Raw genomic sequence first — 27000 nt, 5'->3', positions numbered from 1 at the left:
AGGCACTTGAGGATAGGGTACAATAAATAAACATTAAAATTCCCGCCCTGGCCGGTTTGGATCAGTGGATAGAGCATCGGCCTGCGGACTAGAGTCCCAGGTTCAATTCCCGCTGAGGGCACATGCCCAGGTTGCGGGCTTGATCCCCTCCCAGTAGGGGGCGTGCAGGAGGCAGCCAATCAATGATTCTCTCATCACTGATGTTTCTATCTCTTTCCTTTCCTCTCTGAAATCAATAAAACATATTTTTTTAAAAATTCCCAAGCTTTGGCCAGCTACTATTTATTAGCCACTGAAACTCCTCGTCTCAAACTCCCTATCTGTAAAATGGCATTAACATCGATTGGTTAGGCTGTTTTAGGTAATGAATTTAAATATCCAGTCATTTTGAAGTCTGTATACAATTAGAAGATAAGTATGCTATCTCATGAAACATGAACAAATGCGTGAATGCCAGCACAGATCACTTTTAAGTACCTTATACCAAAGACTAACCATTAATAACTAGCATTTTCCAAATGCCAGGCACTGTGCTACCTGCTCTACTTGAATTCTCTCACTTCACCCTTATAACACTTTGAAATAGAGATGTTTTTATGTGCTAATTTTACACATGAAAAAAATGAGATTTAAAGGTTCAGTTGCTACAAGTCCTGCAACTCATAAGTGTTGGAGCCAGAACTCAAAATCAAGTCCGCCTGTCTTTAGAGCCAGTGTCTGTGACCATGGTACTACATCATGCACCTCTTTAAGTCAGGAATGGACATAAATTACCAACATGGAACACAGCACAAGAGGGTTAAAAATACACACTCTCTGGGTAAAAATGGTGGATTGAGAACATACATCTACTCCCACTCTTTCCTGAAATTCTATTAAATGACAGCAAAGATTTTTATTTGTTTTAGGGTATAAACCTAAGAGGGAAGAAGAGAAGAGACAACAGCAACAAAGTTAGAAGTTGGAAAGCAGATGGACAAGTAGTGAATAACATAGCAGACCCAAGAAAACTGAATCCTGAGTTAACAGTAAGAAAAGCAAAACAAACAACCCAATTTACATCACAGAATCCCTAAAAGGCTCAGGAACTGGTAGAAGTAGGAGGTGAAGGGGTAGACACGAAAATAAGAATTAGTTGAAGGTTTAAGTAAGCAGATGCTCTCTGCAAATACATTGCTAAGCAGGCTCCTTGCCAAATTAGATGTTCATTTTCTGAAAAGGGTAAAATAGCAAATTTTCTGGATTTGGGGATGCTAGGCAGTTATGGACAGGGTACTGTACTCAATACAAAGATTCAGTGAAAAATGAACACTGGACATGAGATACAGAAAACAAGAGATCCAACATGGGAGAAGAGGAAAAGGAATTCCCAGGATGATGGTGAAGAGAGATCCCAGAGTACAGTCATACATCAGATATAGAAAACTGTGAGTCTAGACTGAGGCAGGTCAGAAGGCTCCAGGAAAAAATCAGTAAGATGAAACAGCATATCTAATGAAACTGAACACTGGGAGCAATGGTGAAGTTTAGTTGATTTAGTGGTAAATTCATAGAAAACAAAGCCTAGGAAAAACAAAAAGATGTGCAGGAAACGAAAACACGAACAGCACCTGGAATTGCACCAATATAATTAACTAAGAAGAGGTGAATGTAGTTGCATTGCCTCTGGGAAGAAGATTAAAGACTGTCCCCTTCCCCAACAAACTTGGAGAACTATCAGACTTTACTAATATACGGTTTTTTTCCTTTGGTGGTATTACATATCTTCAGCACCAAGCAGCAATGATGCCTTCCACAAAGGTTGCTTAATAAAACAATGTCACTTCATCAAGATTAGCAAATTCTCCATTCCTAAACAAGAGGAACTCAATTTCATGCAGTTGTAATAATCACAATATTACAGTAGTCTCATCAGTGATTGAGTTGCAGCAAAAAGCAGGTTTAGAAGAAAAAACACACACTTTTTCTTAATTGGTACATTTATTAAAAATATAGACTAATGGTCCTGTGCTTAAATGTTGTTGTGGATGTGTGCTGGCTTCCATAAAACATAACTAGTCATAAGGAGCTCTTCAGTATACTCCTGACAGAAGTAAAAAGGTCACTAGAAATGACTGACAAGACAGGGCCACTGCAGACATAATTCTCTTGTATAATTAATAATTGCTAGAAAATGGAGTTTGACATTATTTACAATTATACCAACATTCATGGAGGCTGAGTATCACAGGCATAAGAAACGTGTTTCCATGTTTCCCGAGTAGTTTTCTGTTTTAGCTACGAAGGTCAGTTACCACAACCAAACTTGTTCTTAACAAGTAGAAATTTTATGTCCATTCAAGCAGAGTCTCTTACATCTTTCTGGGCCTATTCATTTGCAGAGTAGAAACTGTAACCAGGTTCTTCATCATGCATTCACACGTAATGTCCAATCTTTATATGCTGTCCAATTTCTTTAAGATAAAAGGAGCTGAAAGAAAAACAAAACAAACTGAGAATTTGTTTTCATTAGCCCAAGTGACATTATGAAATTATAAGGTTGGGAACAAATCTACAGGTTTAGATCAATACATTTTTGAAAACAACTGCAAGCGATGGCCAAGCCTGTCTGTACAACCATCAAAAGGGACTCACTGTCTTTCAAGGTGGCCCATTCTAGTGTCAGGCAGCTATGACTGACTAGAGTAAATCCAAACCTCTTTCAAATGACAATCCTTTACTCTTCAGATTTCACTGTCAAGGGCACAAAACTCTAGAAGAAACAGATTGGCATTTATTTTACCTTTAAAAACGCATCTGAAAGAAGGCAGTGGGTGAGGGTGGAGACACAACAATGAACTAGGACAACCAGAAAAGCCAATCACACATTTTTTGTTGTTGTTAATCCTCACCTCATATTTTTTTCATTGATTTTTTTAGAGAGTGGAAGGAAGGGTGGGAAGGAGAGAGATGGGGACAAAAACACACACACACACACACACACACACACACCGATTAGGTGCCTCCTGCATGTGCTCCCACCGGGCTGGGGATTGAACTTGCAACTCAGGTATGTGCTCTTGCCCAGAATCGAACCTGAGACCCTTTGGTGCTGGGGCCGACATTCTAACCCAGGGGTGGGCAAACTTTTTGACTCGAGAGCCACAATGGGTTCTTAAACTGGACCGGGGCCAGTCACACATTTTGATTCCCCCACCAATAGCTATGCCAGACCACAGCCCTACTTCAATTATAAGGGCCTATTAGGACAGTGTAGGTAGAAATGTCTAGAAAACTAGTAAGTGTCATAAGGATCTAAAGAATGTTACTGTTCTGTATAAAAGTGCTATGGCCAAACAAGCACATGAAAAGATGCTCAACAAAACTAATCATCATGGCAATGCAAATTAAAACTACAAGGGGATACCACCTCACATCTATTACGATGGCTACTATAAAAAAAAAACTGGTGGCAAGGATGTGGAAAAACTGGGACCTTTGTAGTCACTGCTGGTGGGAATGTAAAATGGTTATAGCTGCTATGGAACACAATGGTGGTTCCTCAAAAAATTAAAAATAGAGGTATTTGTACATTGATGTTCACAGCAGCATTACTCACAGTAGCTAAAACATAGAAGCAACCTAAGTGTCCAAAGATGTTTGAACGGATAAGCAAAATATGGTATAAAATGGAATATCATTCAGCCTCAAAAAGGAAGGAAATTATGAACATATGCTACAACATAGATTGACCTTAGGACATCAAACTAAGTGAAGTAAGCCAGTTACAAAAAAAATAAATACTGTATGAGTCTACTTATATGGGGTATTTAAAGAGTTCTGGAGAGTGCCCTGGCCGGTGGCTCAATGGTTAGAACATCAGACCACACACTAAGGATTGTGGGTTTGATTCTTGGGTCAAGGGCACGTACCTGGATGGCAGGTTCCATCCCTGGCCCTGGTGGGGGTATGTGCAGGAGGCAACCAATATATGTGTCTCTTTCTTTTCTTTTTTAAAATATATTTTTATTGACTTCAGGGAGAGAGAAACATCTGTGATGAGAATCACTGATCAGCTGCCTCCTGCACACCCCCTACTGGGGATCTAGCTCTCAACCCCAGCATGTGCCCTAACCAGGAGTCTAACTGTGACCTCCTGGCTCACAGGTAGACACTCAAGCATTGAACCACACCAGCTTGGCTCGAAGTGTCTCTTTCACATTGATGTTTCTCTCTCTTTCTCCCACCCACCCTTCCCGCTCTCTAAAAATCAATGGAAAAAATATCTTCGGGTGAGGATTAACAAGAAAACAAAAACAAGAGTTCTGGAGATGGATGATGATGACGGTTGCACAATATTATGAATGCATTTAATACCACTACACTGTACATTTAAAAAATAGTTAAGATGGTAAATTTTATTTTATGTGCCTTTTACCATCTTTAAAAACTTGGGGGAAAAGAGCTGTGATGAAAAAAGCTGCCAGAATCTTTTCTCAGTACTCATACTAAAATAATAAAGCACCTTGTTTTTTTTTTTCAATATATTTTATTGATTTTTTACAGAGAGGAAGGGAGAGGGATAGAGAGTTAGAAACATCGATGAGAGAGAAACATCGATCAGCTGCCTCCTACACACCTCCTACTGGGGATATGCCCGCAACCAAGGTACATGCCCTTGACCAGAATCGAACCTGGGACCCTCCAGTCCACAGGCCGACACTCTATCCACTGAGCCAAACCAGTTAGGGCAATAAAGCATCTTGTTAATATCAATCTGAAGATGGTGAGAGCGGTCAGAAACTGACAGCTGTCTGTCATCTTTTCTACTAATTCTTATCAGGAAAAAAAAATCCATCAAGTGAATGGATAAGCAAAAGGTGGTATGTCCATACAGTGGAATCTTATTCAGCAATGAACAGGAAGGAAATAACAACACATGGAAGGAAATAATGCATGCTACAATATGGACTAACCTCGAAAACATTATGCAAAGTGAAATAAGCCAGATACAAAAGGGCATGTGTTGTGTAGATTAGTGGTTGCCAAGGGCTGGGGGAGGGGTTAAATGAGGAATGATAGCTAAGGGCATGGAGTTTCTTTTAAAGGGAAAGAAAATGTTCTAAAATAGATTGTGGTGATGGTTGTACAACTCTGACTAAACTAAGAAATCACTAAATTGTACACTTTAAAATGGGTTAATTGTATAATATGCTAATTGTATTTCAATTTAAAAAGTGATTAATACAGAACGGTATTCTGTATGTTGTTTCAAAGCTGTCTCATATCAAATACAAAGGTCATCGAGAAGCAAATATTTTACTGGCAGCTAAATCAACAAAAAAATGTAAGCGGAGGAAACAAGTTGGGAGCTGCAAAAAGCTGTTGAAGAAGCAGGTGATTTACATTATTTGGGAGTTTCTGTTCACCAGGGCTCCCTCTCCCCGGGAAGGGACTCCAGGACACCCGGACTCCGGGAGCTCTGGGCGAGGCCCCATACCAGTTTCTACAGGATGACCTTGGGATGGCCTTCGTTTACCTGAGTCGTCCCTGATTCTCCATGCAGACCTGACAGCCATAGACAAGGAGCAAAGAAGAGCACTGAACCGAGAGCGAGACGGGGGCAAGTCACTTCCGAGATTCCTATCTAAAACCAGAGACGTCAACTCTAGCTCTAATATTCACTGCCCCTGCAACGTTTATGTTTTGCATAAGCCGCCCCCCCCCCCGAAAGTCGAGTTCAAATTAATAAACGGAGTACACAGAATCTCAGGCCCCGCCTCCCTCAAAGGGTTAAAGCCAAGACCAGATAATGCAGACAAGTGTCTGCCAACTATAAAATCAAATAAACCCTCAGGTATTATCACTAAACCCTATAGACTCATACCCTTTTCTTCTCACTCTTTCCCCCCCAAAAGCAATTTTTAGGTACTAGTAAGCCAAACTGTTTGGATAACAAGGTCAGCAATGAAGGAAGCAATCCTGATTCTGCGTTCAGAGGTCTGGATCCCAGGTCAAGATCACTCACTGAATTGCTGAACGACCTTGAGCCAGTCATTCCTCTGCTGCAGATCTCAGTTTCTGTCTGTAAAACGAGGAAGATGCTCTAGGACCTAGAATCTAGGTGATAACCCTTGAAGCTGATTCAAATGCTTTCAAAGCAGGGCGAGGCGGGACGATTAGCCACGCCGTCCGCGCCACCGCGTGCAGTGCAGCACCCCGACTCAGAGCCGCAGACTCCAAGCCGCGCATGCGCCGCGGCCCTGGACCGGTCCCGTCCCTCGCTCCCGGCGGTCGCTGACCTCAGTCCAAGGGGCCCCCAAAGATTCATAGACCCAGAGCCGGGCGGGAGGAGTCGGCGAGCTCCCTGCCGGTCTCACTGCTACAGCCTGGAAGGACACTTACTGACTCGCAGCAGGGCTACATAGATGAGGAAGTTCCGTATGGAGGAGATCACATCCTCGCGCATCTTCCGTTTCATCTCCTCGGGGTCCAGCTTCGGCGCGAGGCCCTCGATACGGAACATCGCGGCCCTGCCTCACCGGCTTCCACCAGCCGCGCTCGGCTCCTCTCAGCCGTAGCCTCGCGCCCGGAAGGAGGCTCAACCCTATTTCCGGTCCCCGCCCCTTGTGTTCGAGCGCGGCAACGGGAGCCTACGAGGGACAATCTTCGTCCGAACCTAGAGGTTCTCAGAGGGCTGCCGAAAGGGGGCGGCCGCAATCTTAGCAACGCAGGCGCGGGCTCCTGCAGGCTGTTTGCTTAATAACCTCTGTGTGGAGCTGGGGGCGCTACGCTGTGAGGTGCTTTTACGCCCTGGAGCACATTGGTGCCGCCATAAATAGGGGTAATTGCTAACATTTATTGAGTACTCAGTACAGTTCTACCCAATGAATTATTGGATGTTATCATCTTCATTTCCTAAATGAGAACATTGAAGCACAGGAATCTTTAAAACAACAATTTGCCCAAATGTGCTGTAGAATATCTCATGGGGAAAAAAAGTTTGAGGAAGAGAGATGAAATGATATTAGCAAAATATTGGTAATTGCTTAAGCTGGCGATTAGTACATAATTTAAATTATTTTTTCTTTCTATTTTGAGTGTGCTTGAAATTTTTCATGAAAAGTTAAAACAAAAAAGCAAAGGATGGAAATTGCTCAAGATTAACCAACTAGTAAATGCAGAGCTGGGCTTTATGCCTGGTTAGGCCTTTGGAACCCCAAAGACAAGAGGTTTTGTGTGTGTGTGTGTGTTTTAACATTTTCCATGTTGTTGCTGTAGCCTCATTTCTTGATGGCCAGTTATAGAGTTAACTGGTCCATACAAATTATAATATTGGCCCAGTAATATCTATAATAATAAAAGCATAATATGCTAGTTAGTCCAGATGTCCTTCCAGACGACTTTCTGGACTAAGCCGGGGCTTTGAGGTAAGCCGGTGCCGGCAGCCAGGGAAAGGAAGGCCTACTCTTGCACGAATTTTGTGCATCGGGCCTCTGGTCGTATATATAAAGCAAGTTCAAATCTGTTCAACATTTTACAGATGAGAAGAGGGAGGGTCAGAAACCAAGTGCACTGCCTGGCCCACATGGCTCAGTGGTTGAGCCTTGACCTATGAACCAGGAAGTCAGGGTTCGGATAGGGGTCAGGGCACATGCCCAGGTTGAGGGCTCTATCCCCAGTGTGGGGCGTGCAGGAGGCAGCCAATCCATGATTCTCTCTCATCATTGGTGTTTCTATCTCTCTCTCCCTCTCCCTTCCTCTCCGAAATCAATAAAAATATATTTTTAAAAAAAAGAAAGAAAAGAAACCAAGTGCACTGCTTAAAGTCATTCTGCTAGTGATGATCAGAGGCAGGGTTCTAATGCAGATAATTATAATGTCAAGCTGAAATCTCTTTCCCCTGCACCCTACTACTCCTCTCTTAGTCTTTCACAGGTAGTGCCTGCCTGGATGGGCATCACTGGTCAGAAAGTAGGATTTTAGTGCAACCAGACTTCCTGTCACAGAATCATCAGAACAGTGCTGCCCCCAATTAGCCATGTATAATTCTTAGACATGAACCAGACGATTGAATTGCTCACATAATTCAAAACCAGAATGGAATGTTCCTTCTTGACTGCATAGCAACAATCGATTTTGGAAAAATTAGAATGGTAATTTACTATGGGAGCAACTGATAACTCTAAGAATTGCCACCCACCTTCCTCGTTGACAGAATGTAAGACATTGGGGCAAGAAACGGAACACATCTGCGTATTCCAGCTTTAGTAACCTCTTGCATCTATAATTCATGCGGTGGAATAGCAGAGGCAGCTCTGGAGTGGGAGGGGCTGTCTCCCAAGGAATAGCCTCCACCCAGCCCTTCAGAGTGTTTAGAAAGCCTGCAGCAATGCTGGAAAGCAGCAGGGGCCCTGGAAAGAAACGGGACAGGAAGACCAGAGACATGGCCTCTAGATCTGGCACTGCCACTATCTAGCCACGTGAAGAGGGACAAGTCTGTTTCACTGGAACTTTGTTTCTTTCGTTGTAAAGGAGGGAGATGTGATTAAAAGCTCTTAAAAGTCCCTTTCAGTTCTAACCATGTATGCATTTTGAATTCTAGGACATTCTGGTCTGGAGTACAGATAATCAAAATATTATCAAATGTGGCCAGTTATCAAAATAGCCAGTGTGTGTGTTTTCCATGGTAGGAAGAATGTAACAATAAGGCCTATCTCATCCAGCTGAAGAGTGAGGCAAAATGGATTGGCAAGGAATGAGTTCTTATGTGATTCCAGTAACTTAGATCCCTAAACCTGACCAAGTTTAGATAAATAATTCTCGTATAGAACTACCAGTTGGTTTGTTTTTTTTCTCTACTAAGATGCTTTTGAGCAACTTCCTTGGTTTCACTGAGAATGAAATTAGCAAAACATCATGTTTCTTGGTGAAAAGGACAGATTTTTAGCATTTGAATTTTATTCAATCCTAAGCAGCACCTGTTTAGTTGGTAGGTGATGTGGTGGCAAATGGCTGGCTTATTAAAGGGCAACATTACTCTCATAGAAAGTTCTGGTGCTTGCCTGACTTCCAGGAGAGACAGGAAGATAGTGGATGGAAATATAGAGCAGCTGTGTCTTGAGGTGAGGACTTGATTCTGGATATAGTCTAGGAGGGTGAACTGTTCCTATCGCAGAAATGTTTATCCTGATGAACTCTTGCATGGCTCCAACAATTGTAATAGAGGAAACTCATTAAAAGAAATTAGGCTCCTTTCTTTGTCTTTTTTTTTTTTTTTTTTCATGTTGGTGGTGGTATTGTCCAATTACCGTTGATTTAGGTGAGGCAAATTGAGAGAACATACTTCAGGAAGTTAACACTGATGTGAGCTGTTTCATATCTTGGACCCCTTACTTTTTTCCTTATTGGAATGAAGAGGGGTTGGGTCTAATCTTTAAAATCAGTTGCAGCTCTAAAATGCTGAAAGTGTGTGTTCATCTTTCCAGTTCTCCATAACTTTGCACTAAAGACTAAAAGCAAAGGATTCCCTGTGACTTCTCATGAAAGGCAAACATAAAAAGTATGCATGCATAATTTAATATTGATATTTGTATCGTTTAGTCTGATCACAGAAGAAATGGGAGCTGATGTCATAGTCTCTCTTGTTTTCCATTTCACTCCCAGGAGAAATTTAGGAGCCATTTCCTTTGCCTCGACTTCCCAGACAGTACTGCACACAAACATTCAATGTGTACAACTTCCCGTAAAAGAATTCAGTGTTTTAACTTCTATCACTGGGGAGGAATTTGTATTTGCAAGGTCAGAGATTGACAGGTGACTCAAGACTGGGGAATAATTCCAACATATAATCACAGGAACCTTTGGTTTCTGATTTATAGGGAGCTACAGGCTTTGTGTATTGAACACTTCAACCCCTTCATTTGACAAATGAGGAAACTGAGGCCAGAGGGAAGCTAATTAAAAGTAGAGTTAGCTGGCACTAGGGCTCCTAGTTCAGCATTTTTTCCAATCATACCTTGCAGCTTTCAGGACTTATAAATATTCTCATTGATAACCCTCCCCTCAGAGATAAAGACTGGAAGAATGAGGTATGTTCAACCCCATTTTGGGAGGGACAGGATAAGGGGTAGATGCTATTTTGTCAATAGGCGGAGGGCCACCCTTCTCTCCATGATTCCACACACATCACTCGTAGTTAATCTAGGCTGTGTTATTTTCCAGCTCCACCCTCTCCTTCCTCATTCCTTCAGAAGATGAACATGGTCTGGAGTTCCCAAAATAAACTTGGCTTTGAAGGTCATTCAGGATCCATGATGAATGAAACAAAGGTCAGGACAAGAAAGGACACTTGGGCCCTCAATGAGCATTGCTCTGTGCTAGATGTTAATTGGAATCCTCACCTAGCAGATGGGGAAACTTACTTCTAAAAACTATTGCCCAATAAGCGGCACCTTCAGGAAGAGAGACCTTTTGAACAGTAAAGGATGAGTAGAATTTGGTAACATTTACTCACTGGCATTTGCTTTCTATATGACCCTGTTCTCTGTTCTAATTTTTAGGGCTTTGTTGTCTGGATGATTCATGAAAATTGGATTTCTTTCCAAGTAGACTGTATGCATCACAAGTTCAAGGAGCATATATTTTAACCTTCCAAACGACTGAATATGGGTATTTATACACAGTAAGACCTCAGAAAGTACTCCCTGAGTGGGTGACTGAATGAATGAATGAATGAACTTCATGCCAAATTGTGAATGAAGGAACATGCCAATCTTCCCATTACATAATATTTATAATTCATTTAGGCCTTAATCTGTGAAACCTTACCCTAGCCATTTTCTTTAGTGGTTCTCTCAGATATCTCAGGCCTGAAGTGGCCTGAAAAGCCATCCAAGCTTTCTCTGATGTTTGGCCTCTACTACCAACATCCTTGCTTCTGTTTGAGCAGCTCCAGTGATAGGGAACTTACCACTTTCCTGGCAGTTCCGTCAATCTTTGAATAGGCAGCTCTTGTTGTTAGAGCCAAAATCTGCCTCTCTATACCATATTCCCACTGGTCCCAGTTATGTCCTCCAGAATGTCAGAAGCAAGCCTGATGATTCTTCCTCATGGATGTGTAAGAGCAGCTTGGGTCTTCCTTAATGCCTGTTTTCTCCAGACTAAAAATAATTTTTGCAAAATTCTCTTAAAAATTTTCATTTTTTCTTACCCAAAACTTAACGTTTCTAGTTAGCAGAGGTGGGCTGATTTTATTTTACGATGTCTGACCCTACATCTCCCGGTCCCCTTCCCATCACACACCAAGGGGACATATTGGGTTCCCGGCAAGGACCTTGGGAATCAGAGCCAGAGACTCTTTATTCCTTACTCAAAGATTGTGCCTGAACAAGAAGTGTGTGCCGGAGTTATCTATCTCTTCCCTCAGGTCTCTCACAATGGTGGTTGGAATTCCCTGATCACCTATTTTAGTCCTTGGCTTTTGCATTGGGAAATAAAGGCCAGCAGTAGGAAGAACATATTCAGGAAAAGCAGTGTGGCTGCTGTAGAAAAAGCCTCGGTTTCGGAGTGAAGGTGAGGTCTAAATTCCAGCTCCTCTGTGAAGTTGCTTTGAGCCTTATACAAGATGTGTAACCTTTCTGGGTTTTTGATTCTTTACCCATAATGAAGGGATCTGATATCTACTTTATTTTTTTTAAAATATATTTTATTGATTTTTTACAGAGAGGAAGGGAGAGAGATAGAGAGTTAGAAACATCGATGAGTGAGAAACATCAATCAGCTGCCTCCTGCACATCTCCCACTGGGGATGTGCCCGCAACCCAGGTACATGCCCTTGACCGGAATCGAACCTGGGACCCCTCAGTCCGCAGGCCGACGCTCTATCCACTGAGCCAAACTGGTTTCGGCGTGATATCTACTTTAAAGTGTTGTTTTAAGGGCTAAAATGGGAAAAAATGAAAAAAGAATCCGAAAATACGAAGATAGTGTAAGGAGCCTCTGGGACAGCTTCAAGCGCACCAATATCAGAATTATAGGGGTACCAGAAGATGAGAGAGAGCAAGATATTGAAAACCTATTTGAAGAAATAATGACAGAAAACTTCCCCCACCTGGTGAAAGAAATGGACTTACAGGTCCAAGAAGCGCAGAGAACCCCAAACAAAAGGAATCCAAAGAGGACCACACCAAGACACATCATCATTAAAATGTCAAGAGCAAAAGACAAAGAGAGAATCTTAAAAGCAGCAAGAGAAAGAGACTCAATTACCTACAAGGGAGTACCCATACGACTGTCAGCTGATTTCTCAACAGAAACTTTGCAGGCCAGAAGGGAGTGGCAAGAAATACTCAAAGTGATGAATAGCAAGAACCTACAACCAAGATTACTTTATCCAGCAAAGCTATCATTCAAATTGAAGGTCAGATAAAGAGCTTCACAGATAAGGAAAAGCTAAAGGAGTTCATCACCACCAAACCAGTATTATATGAAATGCTGAAAGGTATCCTTTAAGAAGAAGAAGAAGAAGAAAAAGGTAAAGATACAAATTGTGAACAACAAACATGCATCTATCAACAAGTGAATCTAAGAATCAAGTGAATAAATAATCTGATGTACAGAATGAACTGGTGATTATAATAGAACCAGGGACATAGAAAGGGAATGGACTGACTATTCTTGGGAGGTGGAGGGGAGTGGGAGATTCGGGAAGAGACTAGACAAAAATCGTGCACCTATGGATGAGGACAGTGGGTGGGGAGTGAGGGCGGAGGGTGGGGCGGGAACTGAGAGGAGGGGAGTTATGGGGGGAAAAAAGAGGAACAAATATAATAAACTGAACAATAAAGATTTAATTAAAAAAAAAAGGGCTAAAATGGATATTGTACTTAAAGTGCCTGGCTTATGGTAGATTTTCTATTAATGGTAGCTACTACTAATCAGAAGAAATAGTTTTTCACTAGAAAAAGTATAGCTTAGTCATACTCTAAGTGGAACAATATATATATATATATATTTTTTTTTTCATTTGTTAGTCCCATTTAAGTGATCTCTGGTTTCTGAATCACAGTAAATCATTTAATTAATTAATTAATTAATTTTTAATCTTCACCTGAGGATATTTTTTCATTGATTTTTAAAGAGGGTGGGAGGGGGATAGACAGAGAGAGAAACATCGATGTGAGAGAGACACATTGATTGGTTGCTTTCACACTCTGACCAAGGCAGGGGCCGGGGAGGAGCCTACAACAGAGGTGCGTGCCCTTGACCGGAATCAAACCCGGGACCCTTCAGTCTGCAGGCCGACTCTCTATCCACTGAGCCAAACCAGCTAGGGCCACAGTAAATCATTTTAAAAGAATAATCCATATCTACAGTCCTCTTGTTCTTACCTTCTATTCATTCTGCAGCCCAAGGACATATTGGACTTCTGGCCCCAAATATTCTCTGAAATGCCTCTCTATGGTCAGATCCAAGGGACCCTTGTGGGCCTCCACCCCTTTACAGTATTTGTCACTATTGGTAACAGGACCCTTTCAGGAAAGCTCTCACCTCATAGGAGATACTACATTCTTCTGGTTTTCCTCTCCGGATGCCCCAAAGCCTCCTTCCATACCTCTTCCTAGAGTTGACTTCTAAATAGCAGCATTCTTTATAATTTTTTTCTGGACCCTCTTCTTCTCTATACTCGTGGGCAAGCTAATCTGACCTCAACTGCCAGCCTTGGACTAGTTATTCACCCCATATGTCTCCAGCTCATATTTCTCTCCAGAAACACAGACCTGTACAACCATTTCACCTCCTGACTTTATGGTCTTCTGGAATGTCCCTTGGGTACTTCACACTCCACTTGTTCAAAGTGGAACTGATCGTCTTCCCCTCCTAATCAGTCTTAACTCCTGTGCTCTGTAGTCTGATGATTGACACCACCATCCAGTTCCTCCAGTTGCTAAATCCAAAAATCTGGGAGTCAATCTTGATTCTCCTCGCTCCCTTAGGCTCTAATCTAATTAACCACAAGTCCTATCAAACCTGGCTCTTTAATATTTCTAATGTTCATTATATTCTTTCCACCCCCTCTGCCATTATTTTCACTCAGGCCATCCACCAACTGGTGTTTATTCTCCTGTCTTTTCACTGCTAGTGAATTTTCCACCCTGTGGTCTAAGTGATCTTTCCAAATAGAATTTTTATAATGTTGGCCTACTATATGAAATGCTTTGATTTATTTCCTGTTGTCCTCAGGAAAAAGTTCAAATGCTTTGACCCTGTTTAAAAGGCCTTTTATTGATCTGGTTCCTATTTTCCTCACTAACCTCATCCCTTTCCACTCCTCTTGCCCCATCTGGTGCCTCTTCTTCACTCTTCCTCTATCCTTCTCTTTTCTCTCCAAATCTCCCGCCTCCATCCCCAACACACTGCAATTGGCTATTTCCTGAACTCACCAAATTCAGGTCTGGGTCTTTGCACATGCTTTTTTTTTAAAAATATTTTTTATTGATTTTTTTACGAAGAAGAAGGGAGAGGGATAGAGAGCTAGAAACATCGATGAGAGAGAAACATCAATCAGCTGCCTCCTGCACACTCCCTACTGGGGATGTGCCCGCAACCAAGGTACATGCCCTTGACCGGAATCGAACCTGGGACCTTTCAGTCCGCAGGCCGACACTCTATCCACTGAGCCAAACCAGTTACGGCTGCACATGCTTTTCTTTCTAGTCAAAATTCTTTCTCCTGCCTCTTTGTTGGGCAAACTCTTAATGTTATTCAGAAATCACCTTAGATTTCACCTTCTTCAACAAGTATCTACTAGTTGAGTTAAAAGTACTATGCCAATGTTGGGCTCTTTGTTGTAACAAGTGCACCACAGTGATATAAGATGTTAACACGATGGGGAACTGGGGCAAGGGATATATGGGAACCCTCTGCCCTATTTTTGCAGCTTTGCTTAAACTATTCCAAAATAAAAAGATTATTAAAAAAAGTCTCCACTGACCCTCCTGCGCCTGATTAGCTACTGCTTCTGTGTGTCTACAAGACCTGTGCCTACTCCTGTCAGAGTGTCAACGCACTTAGCACAATTTTTTGCCATTGTCCATGTGTCTGTCTTTTCCACTGAAAAATGATAGGAATCCCTTATTACTCACTCTTGCATCCCTGATGCTAAGAGTGCCTAGCAAAGGGAATTTGAACAAATATCTCAAGTAAGTGTTTGTTGGTAGGTAAATGGATTTGGGGCTATAGTACCACAGCTTTTGTGGTAGGGTAATATGAAATGATAGGCCTGAAAGAAAAGAACTTTAAAGACTCAGACATTATAAATGACTTGTAGGCCCTGCTTGCTTCTCAGCGTGATGGACTTGGCAGAGATGCAACAATGGATACACCTGAACATCACATGTGTCCCTACACGCTGTGTGTGTTTCCAAGAGAGTCACATGACAATTCTTCCTCGGTAGGTAGAGTCCCGGGCCAGCTGAGCTGGGTTGGTTCACTCCAGCTGAGCCTTGCAGGCTGCTGGCACAGCCCACGAGGGTGTGGACTGTGTGTTGAGAGCACCAACGCCAACAAGGGCGGAGAGCACCAGAACCGGTTGGAAGAAGAATGACAGCAAGGGGAGATGAATCTCCAGCTCAGCAATTCTAATCCAAGCTCTTTCATTGATGAGCTATGTGACCTCGGACAAGTGTCTTCCTCTTCGCAGACTCCCGTGTCCATATCTGTAAGATGAGGGCTTTGGATTGGCTGGTCTCTAATGTCCCATCCTGGATTGATGCTCTGGGATTCTGTCACCAGTGTGAAGACTGTGAGCACGAGCGGAAGGGAGCAGGTAAGTGTGTATTAGGAACATGGGGCAACTAAACTATTGGAGATTTGTTTCAGTCACCCTGGGGGACAGAGACCTCGGGGCACCATAGCTCACCATTCTGTCTTGAGGATCTAGCTCAGGTCTGTCAGAAGAAGCAATTTCCAAGGATTGGGGTGGGGGTAGGTGGGTGGCAGAGCAGTGGTGATTTTCACTTAATAAGAAAATGACCCACTTGGGGGAAGTTTTGATGTTTATTGGCCAATAGTTGTTATTATTTTCTTTGCATTGAAATTATCCAAAATTTAAGCACTGGAAATGATGCGAAGAATACTACCTGGAACTTGACTGGGTCAGGCATGACAGCAATGCCGTGTTTTTTAATGGAACTGTTAAATGGGAGAATGGAAATTATTTGGCGTTTGAGGCTACGGACTACCAAGTCATGGAAATTCATAATTGCCTTAGCCAATTGGGTCAAAACCCAGCTTATTTTGAAGTTTACATGTCTTAAATGGGCAGTCATGGCTTTAATAATTATATTAATGGCAACTCGGGAGGCATGAGGAAAAGTATGTATTTGCCTAATTGAATAAATACATCATAACCAACTGTTTCTACTTAGAGAACTTAGGGTGAGTAGAGAAGAAAATAACATTATGATTTTTTTAAGTCCTGGGAATATTATTTTGCTCACTGTTCACTGGTGTCAGAATTTCTGAAAGGTATGTGTAAACTCCCGCCTTTGACCTTGAAAGAACAGGAAGATGTGGGCATAAGGTTGCTTAGGAACCAGGCTTCTGGCTCAGGGCGACTCCTTTCATATCTGGTCCTTCTTCTGTGTTGACCAAGAGTTTCCTTAGAAGAATACTTATGTAATAATTCACTTGGGTTCATAGAAGGGAGACGATTGCTTCACCTATTGAAGGTTTTGTATTTGAATCCTAGTGGACAAAATAGCCAGACATTGGTGTGGAGAAGTGTCATTTTGGCCATTGGGATTGAGGTGAGCCAGGGGCAAAGAAACCCCCCCCCCCCCCCCCCGAGAAACTAGGAAACCAGCCAGATGCAGAGAGAATGAAGAGAAATGGGCCAAACTTTAGGTCCAAATGCAAAAATAGTCATAGTTAAATTTATTGGGTATTTACTCTGTGCCAAGCAGGGTTCTAAATCACAGTTCTCATAATCAGAATTATATTAATCATTCTCAGCTCTCTGAGGCATGCTCTTATTTCCATTTTCTAAATGGAAAACTCAGGTAGGGAGAGGTTAAATATTCACCCAAGTTGTAGAGCCAGGATACAACCCAGGCAGTGGGGCTGCAAGTGGTTGCTGTTAACCACCCGTGCTCTGATGCATATAGAACCTTTCAAGGTTGCACACGACTCTTGTTCTGTATCTCCAGCATCCAGCCTGGGTCTGAGAAGGTAATAGGCTTTGTTGATTGTCCCAGAACTGAACAGACACAAGCAGACTCAGCCTGTGTTGAAGCTGGAGTGTGTGGGAGGCTGTTTGACTCAGCACAGTACTTGAGAAGTGGAATGTTAGGGCGTCCCTGGGACTTGGCAGCAGCGGCCCAGTCCAGCCAGCTGACGTGGGATCCTGGGGAGGATTTCCCCTCACTGCACAGAAAGGAAGAGGAAAACCTTGGATACTCAGGAGCCGGGAGCGGAGGGATGTGAGGAAGCGGCCTGCTCATTCCACAGCAGGTACTGAGAACTCACCCCTGTGCTGGGCGCTGGCCACTGCCCAGATAGGGTTGGATTGTGCTCATTCCTTGGCCCCACAGAGCCCCCTGCTAGTATTGGGAAGGGCTGCCTATCTGACAGGATCCCAGAAATTGCCTTAGGACCCCTGTCCTTGCTTTGTAAAAGCAGACAAGATTAATTCTAACCCCTTTGACTCTTTCCTGGCGTTTTACATGTTTGGCTCACTGTCTGCTAAGTGGGTTCAGGAGATGAGTTGTATAATCTTCAGACCCCAGGGTGAACTTTCTGGATCAATGGGGTGGGGGCCAAGATGACGGCAAGGCTGAATAGACAGAGCTTGCAAAAGGACTCTGCAATTAAAATGGCTAGAGAGAGGAGAAAGGAGAAGGAATGAAAGATACTCGTTCTTTTTTGTTGTTGTAATATATATATAGATATACATATATATATAGATATAGATATAGATATAGATATATCTATCTATCTATCTATCATCTATCTATCTATCTATCTATATATATATATATTGATTTCAGAGAAGAAGGGAGAAGAAGGGAGGGAGGGTGGGAGGGGGAGAGAGAGAGACATCAATGATGTGGGAGGGGCCAGCTCAGCCCCTCACATGTCCTGCTGGACTAGGGGACCCTGAGGTGTTAGTCCTGGAGGGGTTCTCTCCTGAGTCCTGGGGAAGGGAGGGAGAAGACTTGCTTTCTCCTGTGGAGTCAGCCTTGGAGATATGCTTGAAGCACAGTCACAGTGAATGTAGCAATTATCAGAAACTTGCAAAGGAATCAAGGAGAAGGAAAGAAACTGGTGTTTCGTGAAGTTTAATTGAGCATTGCCCTGCTCATTAGCATCTATCAGCTCAGTTATGTGGCCTCATTCACGGATGGAAGGGAACGAGGATGTGAGAAAAGAGCCTTTTTGTGTGTCCTTTTCTCTCTCCTGCCTCAGTGGTGCATCAACCCGTTCTGCGTTGTGCTTCCGTTGCTAAACCCACCACACGAGATCTGTGGTTGTCTGTGACCTTAATCGTCTATCTGTTGCAGATGCAGGACTGTTTGAACTGACTCATCACCTCTTCCCTTTATGTACAAATGGAGATAAGGAGGATTATTAACAGGCGATTATTGAGCATTAGGCCTGTTATAGATGTTGAAGAGAATTACAGGGTCAAGGATTTATAGTCAAAATTCAAAGAGATGTAAAAAGGAAAAGAGAGAAACCTCAAACATTGTTTAGGTTTTGATGTTGGAAACTCATTGCTTCAAAGATCTAGAAGGGTGTAATAAAGCCACTCCAGCTCTTGTTTCCACTTTCCCCACATAAAACAGCTAAAGATGACTGAATACATTAATAACAGAGGGCAAGGGTGTGCTTTTTCATGGAAGGTTCCTTTAAGAAGCTTGCGATTTCATGAAGACATGGGTCATGGCTTTTGTGAATCGATTTTAGAAGGAGCCAGATAGACTTGTGGCCAGCAGTCATATCTGGAGCTATGGAAATCGAGGCAGGGTAGTCGACGAGTTCTCATGCTTCCTTCCATTGAAACCTCCTGTGTCACACAGGCCACACGAATGGTCTGGGAATGTCCTCCCTGCAGGGCCCTTGCTGGTATTCAGTTTCTTGGGATAAACTGCCTCATTCTCCATGTCAAACCCTCTCTGAAACTTGAAATGAACTCTGGGTTGATGAAATAACATACCTATTATTGAAGAAATGTAACATAACCTACCTAAGAAGACTGCTAAACTGGTGCAAAAGCCTTCACAATCTTAAACTCTGGGGGCTAGGGACTAATTCCCAAGGCACTGCCATTGTTCAGGACTTTGTTTTCTTTTACAAATCATGCCCAGGAACTAACACCAGAAACAACTTATCGATCTTAAAAGCAACCACACTCATAACTTTATAGTAATGATAGGAATACTGACCGAGAACGTTTAAGTTTTAATAAAATAATAGCTGAAATGTATTGAGGGCATATTGCATACTAAGTCCTGAACTGAGAGTTTTACATGCATTGTCTTGTTTAATCCCCCCAATAATAAGTATTACTATGTAGATATTATTATACTATTTTTTCGATTTTATAGATAAACAGTATTAAGGCCCAAACTCTTTCCAGACTTCTGACCAGACATTCAATGGTCTACTCAGCATTTCCAATTGGATCTCAAGTTTAAAATGTCCCAAACTTGGCTCCTAATATTTCCCTTCTCATTCCCCTACATCCACCTACATTGCAACCTTTTAGTCTTCCTCATCCCAGGTAATGACAACCCCAGCCTTCAAGTTGCTCAGGCCAGAACCCTTGGAATCAGCTTGACCCACCTCTTCCACTCACATACCACATTCAATCTGGTCAGCAAATTCTATCAGAATCTGACCACTTCTCATTCCTCCACTGCTATCCTCTCTCACCTGGATGTTTGCAGTAACCTCCTTCGGCCCTCTCCCCCTTCAAGTCTATTCTCATCACGGTAGCCAGAGTGCCCCTGTTAAAATGCAAGTTCAAAACCTTCTGTGGCTTCCCATCTGACTCAGAATGAAAATCAAAGCCCTCACAGTGGCTCCAAAGCCTCACCAGGGGCCAGTTTCTTTTCTGATCTCTACCTCCAGTTCATGGACTCTGAATTTATTCAGTCTCTGTGCATATGTGAATCTGTCCCCTCTTCTTGGGAAACCCCATGTGGCTGTCACCAGATTCCCAAAGGACTCAAAATCTCCCCAAAGCTTAAGAATTAAAGCTTTCAGAAAGCCTCGTACTTACAAATCCAGTTTTAAGGAGGGGCTTGTTCAAATGATAAAATAATTTGGAGAGGATTCTTTATTTGATGAAACGAATCACTTAAAATGTCTTCTGCTTTTACAATACAGCGAAATGGGTGAAATTAAACATACACACTGATTTTAGTGGACTTCTGTGGCCCATTTGTATCAGTTTTCAGGGGATTTGGAGTAAATCCTACTACAATAAAATCTTTGTGTAACAAAAAGATGTTTGCACCTACAGCCAACAGTTCTCTTATTTCAAATAATATCAAACCTTCGTGCACAGCTTTGGGCCTGTTGTGTGAAAGGTGCTGTATCTAGAAGCATTTTTAACATATCTCAGTACACAGAGCCTGCTGTAGAGCCTGGCACACAGCAAGCCCTCGATGCCTGTCTTCTGAATGCTTTTGTCCCTCTACTCCCCATCACGTATGCAAAAATATGCCTGGGTCCTTGTCTTCTGCCTCATCATCTTGACCATTAATAGGCCTAGAAACCCTGACCTATATCCCAGGGTGTTATGTGGATTAACCAGTCAACCATAATTAATTGCAGAGTAAACATTAATTATTGTTGTCACCATCCGTTCCGGTCCAGGTCCCTGACCTGGAGAGGGAACCTGCTGGCACAGTGGCCTCTGTGGGAGTTCAGAACACTCCACACACTGATGAGGACGTGTCCTCCTTTGAACTATGTTGGGAGTGCTTCAAAGGATTTTCAATGACCTGCGTTTACACCGGAGAAGCGTCCTGTTTGTAAGTGACGGCAGGGAACCTGGTCACTGTCCACAACACCAGAAGGACTGCCATGGGACCGAGGATGCAGATTCGTTTTCATGGGCCTCAGGGACAGGACTAGGACCAGTGGGGAGGCAAATGTTAGACCCAAAGTGGGAAGGACTTTAACAGCTAGAGCAGTTCGACTATGGAACTAACTGCCTGAAAAAGCAGGGAGTTCTTTCTAGTCATGAAAAAATTCAAGCAAAGCTAGATGACTTTTTATTTTCAAACTAGAGGCCCGGTGCACAAAATTCGTGAACTGGTGTGTGTGTGTGTGTGTGTGTGTGTCCCCCTCAGCCTGGTCTGCTGCACCCTCTCGCAGTCTGGGATTCCTCTCGCAGTCCAGGACCCCTTGCTCCTTACTGCCTGCCTACTTGCTGCTCCTTAGTGCTGCTGTGGAGGCAGGAGAGGCTCCCACCGCTGCCACTGTGCTCACCAGCTGTGAGCCTGGGAGCACACCAGGAGGCAGCTCCTGCATTGAGCGTCTGTCCCCTGGTGGTCAGTGCGCATCATAGCGACCAGTCATTCCTCCGGTCATTCCACTGTTTGGTCGATTTGCATATTAGGGTTTTATTATATAGGATAATTTATTGATTGATTACCTCCCTGTGCAGGGCTGGAGGAGCCCGAACGTGAACTAGGCAAGGTACTATGTTCTTTTTTTTTTTTTTTTTAATATATTTTATTGATTTTTTACAGAGAGGAAGGGAGAGAGATAGAGAGTTAGAAACATCGATGAGAGAGAAACATTGATCAGCCACCTCCTGCACATCTCCTACTGGGGATGTGCCCGCAACCCAGGTACATGCCCTTGACCGGAATTGAACCTGGGACCCCTCAGTCCACAGGCCGACGCTCTATCCACTGAGCCAAACCGGTTTCGGCAGGTACTATGTTCTTAGAGCATTTCTGCTGAAAGGGGGAAGGTAAAATCCACCCATCCATCCACCCACCCATCCCTCCAATGAATATAAATTGAGTACCTACTGCATGATAGGCGTTGTAGCACCGGGGATACAGCAGTGAGCAAAACAAAGATTTTTGTTTCTCACAGGTGGTAAATGAGGTTGGCAATAAGAATCCCTAAAGCATGAAGTTAATGTCACCCTTTGAGAATGAAATTAGGACACTTTAACATGAAACACAATCATTTGGCTAATGGGGATGTAATTACACTAAGAAAGCTTAAGTATAACAAATTATATTATTCTTTGGCAACTCTGACAACTGTTTGTGTAACAGGGGTGGTCTGCCTAGAGCTAGGAGACAGGAAGTCAGATGAAAAATATTTGTGACTCTGTTCCTAGCATTATCTGAAGACGGGCTAGTCAAACAGGGACTGAGGACATCGGGCTCGTAGCTCAGTGACACTGGCCATTGAGGTCATTCAACTCATTCTCTTTCAATAATTCATTAATTGTTTCTGTCTTCCCCACTAGACTGGAAGCTGCATGAGGGTAGAAGCCCTGTCAGTCTCATTCACCACTGCATCCCATTGCCTGGCACACAGAGGCACTCAAGTAAGTGCCAGTATTTGTCAAATGGCTGAATAAATCAATGAAAGGCTGAATGAATGTGATGTTCCAGGAAACTTTTCCTATTTGGGAAGAGTGCTCTGAGTGGAGAGATGACTTATATTTCTGGAATTCTTGGAGACCTCACTCTTATGCCGGAATCCTAACAAAAGATATGAATGAATAGGAATGAGCTATGGAGCTTTGGAGATGGAATAGCAATTATCGAAGTGGTTAGAGACGAGAGGGCACCTAACCTGGGTCTTGAATCAAAGATGGGATTTGGATTTGGCACGTACGGCTGAGAGGTGGAGGGGAAAAATGGACGGTATGGGCAAACATATCAAGTTTGGAATTCAGAGTGTGTGTAGGGTAGTAATGAGACATAGCACGGGGAAGGCAGCACGGTATCCCAATGAGACAGGCAGGATAAAGGCTTGGGGCTGACTTATCTGTTGGCAGGCACTGCCGTAGAGGGGACCCCTGCATTGAAAGGGGGGGGGGTGTCAGTTACTTCTGTAGTGTTCCAAAAGAAATGGTGTGACAGTAACAAAGGCTGGATGACTCCAGGAGAAGGCCAGTTGGCTGTCTCTTTAAAGGCCTTCCCAATGGGGTATTACCACAGTAGACTTACAGGGTCCAGGTCTGGCCCTTTGCCTGCCAGGCTCAGAAATCCGACTTCTCAGCACTCACGGGTAGATCTAAGCACACAAGGCTACTATATATAACCAGGATGCTAAATTTAGTAATTTATAAGGAAAACTAAAATTGCTGAAGGTATCGAATGCTCAAGTCCTATCTAGGACTACAGCATTCTAGAGCCCCTTTCAACATTCTGTTTAGTATAATCACTCCACATGAGTATTGTATTAGCTATGCTGTGGGAGAGGAAAATAACAAACCCAATCCCAGAACCAGCCCAAAGTGACTAATATGAACCAGAATGCCAGTGGAATAGAATTCGGGTTGGAGTGGGGATGAATATATTTCAAACAGGAAACACTGGGAAAGGTTTCATTTTTTTCATGTAAACCTTCTCTGATTTATCCTCCCTGGTGACATATGTTCCTCTTATACCTACCCCCATGGGGGGATTCACAACCCAGTATTGTAATTATATACTTACTAGGGGTCCAGTGCGTGAATTCGTGCACCTTGAAAGGAACTGTGGACCATGAGGCCCATCCTCCATGCCCCCGCCTGGCCCTTCCTGCTGCGGCCCCAGTTCCCTGTCCCCCCGCAGCCCCACTCCTGCCGCTACTGTTCCCATGTGTTGACAGCGCTGGCCCTGCTTGCATCTGCTGACAGCGCAGAGCAATTGGGGCCAGTGCTGGCAGCAGGTGCGAGTGCTGGGTGGGACCATGGCGCACGGCAGCAAAGAATTTTCTGTAACCACTAGAGGCTCACCTTGATGACAGTGACCGGTGCCCCGCCTTGGTCTGGTGGCCCCTGCTCACCTGCTCCACCATTCTGCCGCGGCCAACACCCACCATGTTCCACACTCTGCCGCCTGCTGTCCATGCCCGCCATGTTCCGCACATGGTCAGCACACGTCATAGCGACTGGTTGTTCGGTTGTTCTGCTGTTCGGTCTATTTGCATATTAGGGTTTTATATATATAGATATGTCTGATTTCTCTACTAGACTAGAAGATCATTGAGGGCAGGGACCAAGCCTTAATCCCTATTATAATCTTGTACCCAGTTTAATGCTTGGCACATAGTAAGTGCTCAATAAATATTTATGGGAGAAGGAAAAACAGGGTGGAAGGAGGGTTTATTCATGTAGAGATGAGGGAGGGTGAAGGCCACAGAGAAACTGAATCCAAAGAGGTACAGTCATCTGTGGGGACCCTGCCATATTGTCTTGCTGGAAGATGCTCACTCACCACATACTGCTGTTTGTAGGTAACACTGAGTAAGTAAGAAAAACAACCACCCTGTGTTCCTAGATCCTTTCTTCCTCCTCTTTCCCCCACACAACTTAAGACGAGTGCCTTGATCACTGAGACTCATTTTCCTCATCTATAAAATGGGAATAAATACCATCTTCTTCATAGGAGAGAATTAAATAACAAGTACCATAAATAATTTCGTCCAGGGTCCAGCATAGAGAAAGTCTTAAGTGAAGGTTAGCTATAGATCACCATGATTGTTTAAGAAAAATATTTGGGATAAGGATTCAAGGACTTAGCAAAGTAGACAGCTGTTCTTTGATATTTCAGAAATCCGGTTAGATGCTCCAGTTGCCTGGTAGAGCAGTGTTAGAGCACTTGGTATTCCTTTACAACTCCTGCTTTTATTTTATCCCATTCATATGCCTATATTTATATGCTACAGAAAGCATTCCATAGCTATGCTGCTTCCTTAGCAATAGTTAAATTCCTTACTGGCCTCTGTCATCAGCCTGTTTCCTACTACCCCAGGCCCTATGTACTAGGAACACATAACACACCTTGTTTAATACAACTTTTTAAAGAGTGTGTGTTTGCAATAGCTCTGCGAGAACTTTGCAACTTGAACTTTGAAGAACCCAAGTCCACATAGACAACATGCTATGCTTTTGGGTTAAAAAAAAAAAACTACTACGCTTGTAAGATAATTTGACATCCAATATCTTTGTTATTTTTTAAATATATTTTTATTGATTTCAGAGAAGAAGGGAGAAGGAGAGAGAGATATATAAACATCAATGATGAGAGAGAATCACTAATTGGCTGCCTCTTGCACACCCCACACTGGGGATCGAGCCTGCAACCCGGGCATGTGCCCTGACTGGGAATCAAACCGTGACCTCCTGGTTCATAGGTCAACGCTCAACCACTGAGCCGGCCTATCTTCATTATTTATTGTCGGTTTTTTATTTAAACTTTTCTCAGTTGGCTTGTTATCCATTCTGGTACAGAAAGTGAAAACACTTTTTCACATGTATCTACCGTAATAGCTGGGACTTTGTGGAGAGGGAAGAAGAGAGAAAGAGAGAGGACGATTCATTCTTCATCATAACATTTGGTAGCAGGAAGGTGAAGAACAGAATCAATGAGCAAGAGAAAGGAAGTGGGGAACAGGAAAGATTCACACTAAGGTAGAGCTTCAATAATTGCTCACCAAATACATGAATGAATGTAAAAGTGTTAGACTGACAGTTCCCATAGAGAATCAAGACATAATAACTATCATACCCAAAGCTGTGGAACAGGCCGGCTAGAAGAACCTACAATATGAATTGAGCAGAAAAGTGGTTACATGACTCGCACTCTAAAGTCACTGTTGGAGACTTTTGGAGAGCACTGCTTTGGAGGGGGCAGTGAGTGTGCTAAGAGGGCTGAGGGATATGGGCGCCCACCTCATCTCACTGAAACAGTACCACTCAGAGCTTGAGCTGTGTCTCCTGCAGTTGGGAACCCTGGGAACTGGGTTTGACCCCCGTCCCGGAAATTTATGGAACTCGAGCAGGGCTGGCTAATGCTTTGGCCGCAGAGCAAAGAAGGTTGCTGCTGCTTCTGGATTGGCCAACACTCCCAGAATTTATTCAGGTGAAGAATGCTCCAAGGAGCAGATAGGGGCCTTAGCAGGGGAGAGCCCCTGTGGGAAGCCCCTGAGATGGGTTTAATAGGCAGTGCATTGCTCCCCAGTGGAGGGGAAGCTGGATGAGGGCTGCAGTGATTGATTTCTGGGGCTTGGGGTGGAAGCTTCTGCCGAACTAGAATGTTTTTTTGCTCAGGTTCGGGGATCCTCAAACAAGAGACCACCAGGGTTGGGGGAGGGGCCAGGTCTCTGAGGAGCTCACAATAATACCACGTAAGAGAAAGTCAGGTTTAGAGAACCGCTAGGCTGCGAGAGTGTGACACCCTCTTACCAGGGTCCCAGTCAAACAAGCACTCTTTGCCCACCTTCCCTCCCCTCCCCTCACTTTCTCCAGGAAGGGGTCAGAAAAATGAATGGGGACAGATAAATGAAAGAGTATTGTTGATATTAGGAAGCACTGTGACGCAAACTTCCGCCTTTTCAAAATTTAATTCTTGTAACGTTTTGTTACCTTCAGAAGATAAATAGTTGTAGGTGGCAGGTTATTCTGTAGCTCTTAGTTATGTTAAAATCCTATGTTGAATTAACACCACTCTGCATGTTTCCTGCTACCTCAAAAGCTGTAGCAAGCGAAGAGCGCTAGCAATGTCTATTTGTTAGGCCCTTAACCTCCTTTTACTCTCTTACTACTTGTGTGATCTGCTTAAACCTTAGCCAGCTGTTCTGCTGAGAAGGTGCTGAGAGTGCATTCATATTGAGGTGTAAATGAGTCACAGAGTTGGCTATATGCTTATTCCCATGGACATTTCTGCTTTTAACAGTAAAAGTGCCTGAGTTCCAAGAAGCGAAGCTTTCGTGGTGGATTTGGGGCATTGGCAGCAAGCCAATGTCAGTGGAGATTTCTTTGGGAAG

General features: G+C 43.3%; 1 protein-coding gene across 1 annotated transcript; it reads right to left on the bottom strand.

The window, feature by feature from the left end:
• Nucleotides 1-1961: 1961 nt before the first annotated feature.
• Nucleotides 1962-6574, bottom strand: TOMM5 (translocase of outer mitochondrial membrane 5). Its single transcript, XM_070430110.1, has 2 exons — nt 6385-6574; nt 1962-2470 (listed from the first exon to the last, which is right to left on the bottom strand). Exons 1-2 carry the CDS (start codon nt 6503-6505, stop codon nt 2436-2438), a joined length of 156 nt encoding a protein of 51 aa, XP_070286211.1. The 5' UTR covers nt 6506-6574; the 3' UTR covers nt 1962-2435.
• Nucleotides 6575-27000: the final 20426 nt, after the last annotated feature.

This window comes from Myotis yumanensis, unplaced genomic scaffold, assembly GCF_028538775.1.
Source record: "Myotis yumanensis isolate MYYU_CA2020_CCGP unplaced genomic scaffold, mMyoYum1.0.hap1 SCAF_12, whole genome shotgun sequence".
NCBI classification, from domain to species: domain Eukaryota; kingdom Metazoa; phylum Chordata; class Mammalia; order Chiroptera; family Vespertilionidae; genus Myotis; species Myotis yumanensis.
The sequence above is the reverse complement of the archived record's forward strand: the minus strand, read 5'-3'. Positions and strand labels throughout refer to the sequence as shown.

Excerpts from the sequence above, each read along its gene's own strand:
- TOMM5 (XM_070430110.1), bottom strand. The coding sequence starts at position 6,505 with ATGTTCCGTATCGAGGGCCTCGCGCCGAAGCTGGACCCCGAGGAGATG. Across the intron at positions 2,471-6,384 it reads TGTAGCCCTGCTGCGAGTCA|CTCCTTTTATCTTAAAGAAA; the intron begins GTAAGTGTCCTT and ends TTTTTCTTTCAG.